The sequence below is a fragment of the Portunus trituberculatus genome, chromosome 11 (genome assembly GCF_017591435.1).
Source record: "Portunus trituberculatus isolate SZX2019 chromosome 11, ASM1759143v1, whole genome shotgun sequence".
In the NCBI taxonomy this organism is placed as follows: Eukaryota; Metazoa; Arthropoda; class Malacostraca; order Decapoda; family Portunidae; genus Portunus; species Portunus trituberculatus.
This window is the reverse complement of record NC_059265.1, coordinates 5294783-5306596: the sequence shown is the minus strand read 5'-3', so window position 1 is coordinate 5306596 and position 11814 is coordinate 5294783. Positions and strand designations below refer to the sequence as shown.

Sequence of the window (11814 nt, the reverse complement as noted above, 5' to 3'; positions counted from 1 at the left end):
AAGAAGAAGAAGAAGAAGAAGAAGAAGAAGAAGAAGAAGAAGAAGAAGAAGAAGAAGAAGAAGAATAGAGATGAGGGGAGGGAGAACTGGCTGAGGCGGATGGGTTGAGCCAGGTGTGGGCAGAATGAGGTCAGGTGTGTGTGTGTGTGTGTGTGTGTGTGTGTGTGTGTGTGTGTGTGTGTGTGTGTGTGTGTGTGTGTGTGTGTGTGTGTGTGTGTGTGTGTGTGTGTGTGTGTGTTGTGGGTTAGATTTAGTTACGCAGCTTTACCCTTCCCGAGGAGCACTTTCCTTGCCTCACACGCCTTGCCTTCGAGGGGAGACACGCCCATCACCTCCCAAGCCCCGCCACACTTTACGAGAGGCTCTGGCTGGCAATGGTGGCAGAGAGTGCTGTGTAGGAACAAGATGTAGTGTCTAGCGGGATCATTTCCCCGTTTCCTGCGTGTGTCCTTCAACAATGCACGACAAGGTTGAATTAGAGGATTGAGAATTATGACACGGACAATGCGTAGTCTACCTTTTCGTGTATATTGAATAGTTGATACGACAGTTTAGAGTCTGTCTAGAAGTGATACGTTATGGTAGGTCTGTACTCCTAGCTCTTCTACCTCTTCCTCTTGTTTCTCTTCTCCTCCTCCTCCTCCTCTCGTATTCTTCCTCTACTCTTTTCTCTCTATATTGCTACTCAGTAAATATACGAGAAACAACTCTCTATTCAATATAGTTTGATGTCGAGAGAGAGAGAGAGAGAGAGAGAGAGAGAGAGAGAGAGAGAGAGAGAGAGAGAGAGAGAGAGAGAGAGAGAGAGAGAGAGAGAGAGAGAGAGAGAGAGAGAGAGAGAGAGAGATGAGATGTGGAGGCAGGAAGTAGCAGGAAGGATGGACATCCGGAAACAATATTACATAGTAGTAGTTCCTATTCCTCCACGATGCTTTCTTTCTTCACCCGGTCAACGGAGATTTCCACAGTGAATAAACTAACACATAAGTATATACCGCCAAACATTCGTACGTTGAGGGGGAAGGGTGGAGGAGGGGCGGTTTGACATCCATATGAGAAGAAAATCTGTACACACACACACACACACACACACACACACACACACACACACACACACACACACACACACACACACACACACACACACACACACACACACACACACACACAACATATTATTTCTTCCAGATTCATATGCATTATAAAAAAGAAACTTCAAATCTCTTCTGTTCTTGTTTTTCTATTTTCTTTCTTTCCTTCTTTTTATTTTAGGTGGAAAGAGAGGTTAGGTGACATCGTAGCATGTAATTTTCTTGATGTCTTCGTCACTCGCCAATACTATGTCATTATTTTCCCCTCCCTATGCTACGTTATGCTGTCATGCACGGACTGGCCGCACCACCTATCCTGACTGTGATGATGTTTACATGTTATGTGTGACCTTAGCTAGAATTCATGCTTTTGGGACACCGTGTTATGCGTACAATGTAATTCTCACTTCCTTTATTTTGTTAAGTATTATGTACGTACCTGTGTGTGTGTGTGTGTGTGTGTGTGTGTGTGTGTGTGTGTGTGTGTGTGTGTGTACATAACCCTTGGCTTTATGGTGTGTATTGTCTGCTGCATTCTCGTGTATGTGTTTGTGTGTGTGTGTGTGTTTGTTTGTTGGTGTGTAAGCAAGCACATCTGTTAAGGATGGTGTACTAGTGACCAGGTGCTGCATGGGAGTGGCCCTGACGAGGTGTTTGGCCGACACACACACACACACACACACACACACACACACACACACACACACACACACACACACACACACACACACACATAGGAATTTCAGACGCCAGCCAGCCAGCCAGCACGAGGGAGAAAGAGAGAGAGGTAAGGAGGGAATGAGGGAGAGTCTAAGGGGGGCGGAGCGTGTCATAGCAGCGGGCGGCGCCAAAATGTATGGACGGGATGGGAATGTAGGTGAAGAGGAGGAGCCAAAGAGTGACGTCATGAGACCGAATGCCGACTCGCGCGCCGTCCACCAGTCGCGGCTCAGAAAGTTGATGACGCTGAGGCTGGCGAGGCGGTGCTACTTACGTCACGCGCGAGGTTGGTTGCTTGCGGGCGCCGAATGTGGGGTAGCGCATCAAGTAGGTCTCCCGGAGTCAGCAGCGGCGGCATTATTAAGTTTTGAACAGCAGTGCCGTGTGGACGTACTACAATAGCTCGTCTCTGGAACCTCGGTAGGTATTGGCGAGTGCTCGGGGACCTGTGTGTGTGTATGTGTGTATCTATGAGTGTCTGTCTGTCTCAGGTTCCCTTCCTCACTCATCCCATCATAACGTACTCTCTACACACGTTAGTCTGTCTGTTTGTGTGTAGCCGCGTGTCAGCAATAGAAGCACCGTCCCCTCGCGAGATTAAGATTGTAAACTTGCAAAACGACACATAGCGAGCCAAGACTGTACCCGTGTTATCAGTGAGTCACGGAAGGAAGTTACTGCTACCGCTACTACTGCCGCTGCTGCTGCTACTACTGCTGCCACACTACTACTACTACTACGACCTATTTTTTTTTCAGCTCCTATTACCATCACCACCAACACTATTACCACTACCATCACTACTGCTACTACTACTACTACTACTACTACTACTACTACTACTACTACTACTACTTCTACTTCTACTTCTACTTCTACTTCTACTTTTCTACTACTACCAGAATTTTTTTCCAGCCCCCTATTACCATCACCCCAACACCACCACCACCACCACCACTACTACTACTACTACTACTATATCATCACTGCTACTACTTGTTTGCTTTGGCTGACTCTTACGTCTTCGCTTGTCGTGTCGCCGCTGGTCGAGAGCCGCTGAAGCCTGAAGGACGAGAAGACAACGTTGCTGGGAATGAAAACCGTTAATGAAATTCAGGGTGCAAGAAGAAAAATACTCCGATACACCAGTTGCTAGGTTACAGAAAGAGAGAGAGAGAGAGAGAGAGAGAGAGAGAGAGAGAGAGAGAGAGAGAGAGAGAAGGGGAGGGCAGATAGAGCGCACGCGAGGATTGTTGCAGGGAAATAAAAATACCGTTACCTTGAAGAAGGCGCGGCCCACACTAGTGACCTTGACAATGAACGCCGCGCCGCTTGTTGGCCATCCAGGCGATCAACTTATACAGTGATCCAGGAAGGCTGCTTGGCTTGCTGGCGAAGAAGGGAAAAGTTCGTCCTTATTGGGAGAGGAGCAGAAGTAGAGGAGGGGAGGAGAAAAATATGTTTGTAGTTAAAGATGAAGGCTGTGTTTACATTATGGAAGAAAAGAATAATTATGTAGGATGAAAAAAATATGCCTATTAAAAAAGAGAATTATGAAAGAAGAACAAAGCACGTTTCTAGTTGAATTCAAAGTGAGGACTGTGACTGCACTAAAGAGAATAAAAAAGAGATGAAGGAAGTTATGGGATGAAAAATGTCCGTAATTAACAAGAAAAGAAGAAGAGCAGAAAAGTATGTTAATAATTACAAGTGAAGACTGTGTTTACATTGAGTAGAATGAAGAAGAAAAGGAGTAGGATGAAAAATATAGTAAAAAAAGTGGATATCTATTGTGTTTATATTGCAAAGAGTGAAGAAGAATGAAGGAAGAAACAAAATGAGAAGGGAGTTTTTAGAGAGGTGATAAATGTCCGGTTGATTAGTGACAAACGAACAACAAATGGTTTCCGCAGAGAAGAAGAAAGTATGGAAGACGAAGAAAGAGGAAAAATATATATCATCGAATAACTCCCAATGAATTACGAGAAGAGAAGGAGAAATAGAAGAGTTAGAGAGAGAAACATGTCAATATTGTATTTTATTGTGACTGCAATATTCGCTAACTATGGATTGTAGGAGCGAGGCGTTGTCATAAGCAAGGAATATGAGTCATGAGAAGTGATGAATACGAGAAAGAGGAGGAGGAGGAGGAGGAGGAGGAAGAAAAAAAAGTAGATTCAGTCTCAGTTCAAAATTCGTGATATCTATTATTTACATCACTCCTCCTCCTCCTCCTCCTCCTCCTCCTCTTCCTCCTCCTCTTCCTTCTCCTCCTCCTCCTCCTCCTCCTCCTCTACTTAATCTTCTTTTTCTTTTTCTTTTTGTTCTTCCTTTTCCTCTAACCGCTGTCTAGCAATGATCTCTACTCCAGCTCTCCCTCCTCCTCCTCCTCCTCCTCCTCCTCCTCCTCCTCCTCCTCCTCCTCCTCCTCCTCCTCCTCTTCACCTCATTTCCAGTGTAAATAATCACAAAAACATGTAAGTACTTTTCTGTTATCTCCATGACCTTGTTTTGCCACCACCGCTCCTCTTCCTCCTCTTCCTCCTCCTCTTCCTCTTCCTCTTCTTTATCATTTAATTAATCCCAGAGTTAAGGATATCTTCCGTGTCTTACCTTTAATTTTCTTTCCTCCTTCCTCCTCCTCTCTTCTTTTTCCTTCCTCTTCTCACATAATTTTTTTCTTTCATCTTTTTTATTTTCCTGTCTCACTTCTCTTTTCCTTCATTCATTTTCCTTCTCGCTCTTTTTATTCTATTTCTCCTTATTTCTTTCTTTCCTTTCTTTTTCTCTTTTTTTCTCTCTGTTCTTTCCCTCTCTTTCTTTTCATCCCATCCAATCATCTTTCTCATTTATCAACGTCATATGTCTCTTGCCCTTCCCTCTCTTCCCTTGCTCCTCCTTCTTCTTCCTCCTCCTCCTCCTCCTCCTCCTCCTCCTCCTCATCGTTTGGACGTGGAAGGAGGCGGTGAGAGTAGAAAGAGGAAGTGACTTCAGTAAAAATTGACCGACAACATCCGCGTCTGATCCGGGAACTTGTCGGGCGCCCTCCTTCTTCTGCCCCGCCGGCGGGAGGGTTGTGCTGGTGGTGGTGGTGGTGGTGGTATTAGTGGAGGTGGTGTTGGTTTTCACTCACTCACTCCACCTCTTATTGTTCGTATTCATAGAGGTATTGGTCTCTCTCTCTCTCTCTCTCTCTCTCTCTCTCTCTCTCTCTCTTTCTCGGTCTGGTGAGAAAAGAAAGAAGGGTTAAAGACATGAAAAATTGGCATATGCGTGTGTGCGTACGTGAGAGAGAGAGAGAGAGAGAGAGAGAGAGAGAGAGAGAGAGAGAGAGAGAGAGAATTACTAAAAGTTTTCGCTTGAGATGGATCTCTCACAAAATTGAGGAGTTAAAAATTAAAATGTACTATTTAATGTTAATGTTTCCCTTAATTCAAACCTAGCAGCAGTGACAAGTAATGGTGGTGGTGATGGTGGTGGTAATAGTGATGGTGGTGGTGATGGTGATGGTGATGGTGATAGTGGTGGTGGAAGTGATGGGAAGCGTACGTGATGACTGATACTGATGGCTCTGTATCTTAAGACGAAGAAGATGAAGAATGCTGAGGAACAGAAGGAAGATGACGGAAAGATAATGTGTGTGTGTGTGTGTGTGTGTGTGTGTGTGTGTGTGTGTGTGTGTGTGTGTGTGTGTGTGTGTGTGTGTGTGTGTGAGTGTCTGTATGAGAGAGAGAAAGAGAATATCTGCCAACGAGCCAAAATTAGTCAATGAATGCGATTTCGAAAGACGAGTGAAGCGAGGCAGATAACACCACGGTACTAAAGAGAAAAGCTCACACATTAAACATTATTACTGACTGATACTCGCCGGCCAGCAGAAGGCGGCCACACACCCAGCAGTGGTAGCAATGAGGGAACCACGAGAACAGACCAAGCGTGGGAATGAGGAGACGTGTGGCTGTGAACGAAGCGACAAAGTGGTCATCCCAACACTGAAGGAAGAAAGATGATGTGATAAACGGCGAGAGAGAGAGAGAGTGTGTGTGTGTGTGTGTGTGTGTGTGTGTGTGTGTGTGTGTGTGTGTGTGTGTGTGTGTGTGTGTGTATTCAAAGTCACACCAACTGAATATATATTGGATTCTTTCTTTCACAAATTTTTCAAGAACACGGAAAGTGATTAAGAGTTAGGAGGTAAAGAAAAGAAAGAGAAAAAAATAAATGAGTGGTAAACTATAAAAGTGTGCCAAGCTGACCCAATCTCCAGTACTCCTGCGACTCTTCTCTCCTCCTCCTCCTCCTCCTCCTCCTCCTCCTCCTCCTCCTCCTCCTCCTCCTCCTCCTCCTCCTCTCCTCCTCCTCCTCCTCCTTCTCCTCCTCCTTCCTTCTCTGGCAGCATGTGGGTCACAAAGGTAGGCCGCTGGACGGGTCACGCTGATGTGTGTGTGTGTGTGTGTGTGTGTGTGTGTGTGTGTGTGTGTGTGTGTGTGTGTGTGTGTGTGTGTGTGTGTGTGTGTGTGTGTGTGAGAGAGAGAGAGAGAGAGAGAGAGAGAGAGAGAGAGAGAGAGAGAGAGAGAGAGAGATAGTAATAAAAGTTAACAGCAATACGCGGAAAAACGGAAGAAGTATTTTAACAACGAAACATGATTACACACGCTCTCTCTCTCTCTCTCTCTCTCTCTCTCTCTCTCTCTCTCTCTCTCTCTCTCTCTCTCTCATTTCTTTCGTTAATTCTTTATGACACCCCTTCCTTCCTTTCTCTCTTCCTTCCTTCCTTCCTTCCTTCCTTCCTTCCTTCCTTCCTTTCATCCTTCCTTCCTTCCTTCCTTCCTTTCTTCCTTTCATCTTTCCTTCCTTCCTTCCTTCCTTCCTTTCTTTTTTTCCTCATAAAAAAACTAAAGATATTCCCTTTCTTGTATCAACAATTAAACAAACGCAAGAGAGAGAGAGAGAGAGAGAGAGAGAGAGAGAGAGAGAGAGAGGGAGAGAGAGAGACCGTAGCATTGACCGAGAGAGCGAATTCCCAGCTGGTTGGTTGAAGGTGAGGAGGCGGCAAGTTCAAGGTGCGGGTGCCTCCTCCTCCGCCTCCTCCTCCTCCTCCTCCTCCTCCTCCTCCTCTTCGGCTATGTTCCGCTTCACACTCCTTTACTTCCTACTTTCTTCGGATTTCTTTTATAGTTTTGTTCCTCATACTCTTCTTTTACTGAGAGCGAGAGAGAGAGAGAGAGAGAGAGAGAGAGACAGAGACAGAGACAGAGTTATGAAGGAAGTGACAGGAAGAGAGGAAGTAAAACCGTGAATGAATGAGTTAGCGAGTGAATGAATGAGTAGTTGATTTACTGATTGATTGGTTAAGTGAGTGAGTTAATGAGTGAATGAGGCTGTTCATTGTGGTTGAAAAAATATGCTCTGGTTCCCACGCCCTTTCCGTTATCAGTGTGTCTGCGGCTACCCTGCCCTTCCCTTCCCTTTTCTTCCCTTCCCTTCCCTTGCCTTGTACACATCCATTCTGCGCCTGGTACTGCTTCACCCTCTCACCTCTTTCCTACGCCTCAGCAAAAAAAAAAAAAATACTTGAACTTCCCCAATTGATCGATTGAAAAGGTCATGGGAAATATGTATAGATAGTTTAATTGATTGATTGAGAGAGAGAGAGAGAGAGAGAGAGAGAGAGAGAGAGAGAGAGAGAGAGAGAGAGAGAGAGAGAGAGAGAGAGAGAGAGAGAGAGAGAGAGAGAGAGAGAGAGAGAGAGAGAGAGAGAGAGAGAGAGAGAGAGAGAGAGAGAGATTTTAAGTGTTATGTTTCTAAGCCCCATTGGTGATTTACTTCACTCAACTGTTACATCACCATCATCATCACCATCATTATCATCATCATCACCATCATTATCATCATCATCACCATCATCATCATCATCATCACCATCATCATCATCATCACCACCACCACAGCCATCGCTAATGTTACAACACGTGTGTACATGTATGTGTTTGTGTGTCTTGCAGGTAGAGACGACGGGAGCAGCGGAGATGAAGGTGTGGGGCACTTGCTGGCTGGGGCTCCTCCTCCTCCTCCTCCCCCTGGTAAGTACACAGTTTTATTGTATTTCTTCCTACACCTCCTCCTCCTCCTCTTCCTCCATCCTCTCCTCCCACATCCTTTCTTTCATTCACGTGGACAGCGGCTCTATACTCCTTAAGTGTTCCCTGTAACGTCGGTGATGAAACAACAGAACACTGCATACATCATCTGTGTTCCCAGCGCCCTCTGTCTTGTGTGTGTACCGTGCTTGCGTGTATTGTCTCAGGGTGTAGGCTCTGTAGTGTTTGTGCTCCCAGTGTCTTGTGTCTTGTGCCTCCTGCCTTCTGCCTCCTCTTGTCCGGGTCCTTCACGCCCTAGTAAGCCTTCGTGCTCATGGGTGTGACTCCAGTGTGAGATTGCTGCCTCCTGGCGTGTGCACGAATGGTGGTGGTGAGGGAGGCACGCACCCTGACGTCACTGTACACACACACACACACACACACACACACACACACACACACACACACACACACACACACACACACACACACACACACACACACACACACACACCACGCGTAATATCTCCCCTGCTATCAGAACACGTCTCTCTTGTCACTTAGAGAGAGAGAGAGAGAGAGAGAGAGAGAGAGAGAGAGAGAGAGAGAGAGAGAGAGAGAGAGAGAGAGAGAGAGAGAGAGAGAGAGAGAGAGAGAGAGAGAGAGAGAGAGAGAGAATACCGCCCCATAGAAATAATAAATCTGACATACAGCCAATCTAAAAGGCATTCAGTCTTGGAAGCATTATTATTTAGAGAGAGAGAGAGAGAGAGAGAGAGAGAGAGAGAGAGAGAGAGAGAGAGAGAGAGAGAGAGAGAGAGAGAGAGAGAATAATATTGACTCATCCTGAAGCGAATTCCGTCAAGATGTGAAAAGGAGGTCAAGGAGGAGCGATGTGTGTGTGTGTGTGTGTGTGTGTGTGTGTGTGTGCGAGCGCGGAAGCGCGCTGAGAGAAAGCGTCGAGGTAGACTCTCCCTTCCTAAGCGTGAGAACCTCGTTCCCGAAGCGCGCTGAGAGAGAGAGAGAGAGAGAGAGAGAGAGAGAGAGAGAGAGAGTACCCAGGTGGTTGGCAGAAGTACTAGAGAGCAACAGCATCACATACGAGCTTGTCCTCTCTCTCTCTCTCTCTCTCTCTCTCTCTCTCTCTCTCTCTCTCTCTCTCTCTCTCTCTCTCTCTCTCTCTCTCTCTCTCTCTCTCTCTCTCTCTCTCTCTCTCTCTCTCTCTCTCTCTCTCTCTATATTTTTTTTTACCCATACTTGTACTTTTTGTTTTGTTTCTCCTACATACTTCTGTTTTTTTTTTTTTGTCATTTCCTCGTCTTTTTATTTGTTTTTAAAAATTTTCATCTTTTTTCTTGATGCGTGATTATTTGTTCTCACGACTCTGTGTATTGCTTTTAAACACACACACACACACACACACACACACACACACACACACACACACACACACACACAAGCGCGCGAGATGGAGTACGATTTGGGTTACTATGCTGACACGTGTGAAAGAAGGAGGAGGAGGAAGGAGGAAGGAGGAAAGAGGAAAGAAGAGAAGAGATACTGCAAGTCATTCTAGGAGAGAAGGAGAGATTGAGGGAAGGAAAGAGGAATGCTGGAGTCATTACGCAAATGTTATCAAACGTTTCTCTCTCTCAAAACGTTTCATCTCTTGATTTTTTTTTAACATTTGCTCTTTTTGTCCTTGGTCATTATTATTTTTCATTGTCATCATCATCATCATCATTATCATTTATCATTTTCTTCTTCTTCTTCTTCTTCTTCTTTAAGCAAAGGAGTCAGAACTATATGGGAAAAAAATAACAAAAGAGAAAAGGAAAGCGAACATAAGAAAGAAAAGAAAGGAAGGAATGGGAAAGGGAAGAGGGGAGAGGATTTGTCCATTTTGTGACTGAATACCTGAAGAGGAGGAAGAGAAGGAGGAGGGGGAGGAGGAGGAGGAGGAGGAGGAGGAGGAGGAGGAGGAGGAGGAGGAGGAGGAGAAGAATTTGTCCTACTTTCTAGTTGAGGGCATGGGAATCACTAACATATTCCATATTCTGCCTTTCATTTCCGTGCACTGGCGATGGAGGAAGACGAGAAGAGGAAGAGGAGAGGAGGAGGAAGAGGAGGAGGAGGAGGAGGAGGAGGAGGAGGAGGAGGAGAAGGAGAAGAAGAAGAAGAGAGGAGGAGGAGGAGAGGGGAAGCCTCACTGCAAAACACATTAAGATCTAAATATCATTGAAAAAAAGATGTATGGAGAATCTCAACTATTAAATGAGAGAGAGAGAGAGAGAGAGAGAGAGAGAGAGAGATGAGTATAATGTGCACGTTACTTCAGTGTGTATACATCATCACTTACATCCCCGGTTACCAAGTGTGTGCGTGCGTATGTCGTGTGTTCATTGCATTTATCACGTGCTTTATACAGCTAGCAGTCCAAACACACACACACACACACACACACACACACACACACACACACACACACACACACACACACACACACACACACACACACACACACACACACACACACACACACACACACACACACACAGGTGAACCTTCACACAATGTGTGTGTGTGTGTGTGTGTGTGTGTGTGTGTGTGTGTGTGTGTGTGTGTGTGTGTGTGTGTGTGTGTGTGTGTGTGTGTGTGTGTGTGTGTGTGTGTGTGTGTGTGTGTGTGTCTGTGTCACAGATATATTAATCTCTCTCTCTCTCTCTCTCTCTCTCTCTCTCTCTCTCTCTCTCTCTCTCTCTCTCTCTGGAGGAAGCCGGCAGAAACCGATGAAAAGAAAGGGAGGGACGAGGACAAGGAGGAAAAATAGGGAGAGAAGGAATTTGGTGAGATAAATAGGTTGTCATGCTCTCAGATGAGAGAGAGAGAGAGAGAGAGAGAGAGAGAGAGAGAGAGAGAGAGAGAGAGAGAATGAAATGTAATAAAAGATTGATAAGATATAAAAGAAAAATCTATTGATTTTATTCCGCGTGTAGATAAATAAATAGATTGCTAGAGATGGATAGATAAGCAAGAGAAGGTTCCTCGTAAAATTGAACCTGTGTCTAATCTAAAACGAGGCAAGTGAGGTTGTAAATAGGACTTCTCGTCACTACGTCACTCACCACCACAATTTTTCATCCATTTCGCTCGCTATTATACTGCTGGTGGAAGCTGGAATGGTAGTGGTGGTGGTGGTAGTGGTAGTGATGGTGGTGGTGGTAGTGGTCAAGCTGCCCGCCCTCCGCCCTCACTCACCCACTGACCCACTCTTCCCCACTCTACCCCGACTCTTCCCCACTCTTCTCACAACACACCTCAACATATCTAAATTATCTACCTGTGCCCCCTCCGGCTGTTTGGACTTTCTTTGTATTCCTTTGTACCCATTCCCTTCCTCCCTCTTTCCCACTCTGTCACTCACTCATGCCCTGCTTCACTCGCTCGTTTCTGTGTCAGTCATCACTACTCACTGCATTAATCAATTTTGCTTCGCTTTCCGCCTCACTCACTCCCATAATCCATCAACTCATTCCCCCGTCATTTATTATTTTTTATCTCATTTATAGCATCGTTCTCTCTCTCTCTCTCTCTCTCTCTCTCTCTCTCTCTCTCTCTCTCTCTCTCTCTCTCTCTCTCTCTCTCTCTCTCTCTCTCTCTCCAACGTCAATCATCACCAGTCACTCATCCCTCCATTCTTTTAATAATTTCTGCCTCCTTTCCCTTCTTTCTCGTTCCTATATTCCATCATTAACTATTTCCATTAATTCATGCTTGTCTTCTTATCACTTATCTCCCTTCTTTCCCTCCCTCCCTAACTCCTTCCCTTTTCTCCCTTCCTCCTCCCACGTCTTTTCTGGCTGATTGTTTGACTTCCCATATCTTGTTTTTGGAATAGAAGTAATATAAGTCAATGATCTTAGAAG

General features: G+C 45.4%; 1 protein-coding gene across 1 annotated transcript in view; it reads left to right on the top strand.

Moving 5' to 3' along the window:
• The first annotated feature begins 2088 nt into the window (after positions 1 to 2088).
• LOC123502370 overlaps positions 2089 to 11814 on the top strand; it is a 31582-nt gene continuing 21856 nt past the window's right edge. Inside the window, exons 1-2 of the mRNA XM_045251542.1 lie at positions 2089 to 2231; positions 7814 to 7891. Coding sequence (XP_045107477.1) covers positions 7838 to 7891 — 54 coding nt within the window. The 5' untranslated portion in view covers positions 2089 to 2231; positions 7814 to 7837. The remainder of the gene's footprint in view (positions 2232 to 7813; positions 7892 to 11814) is intronic.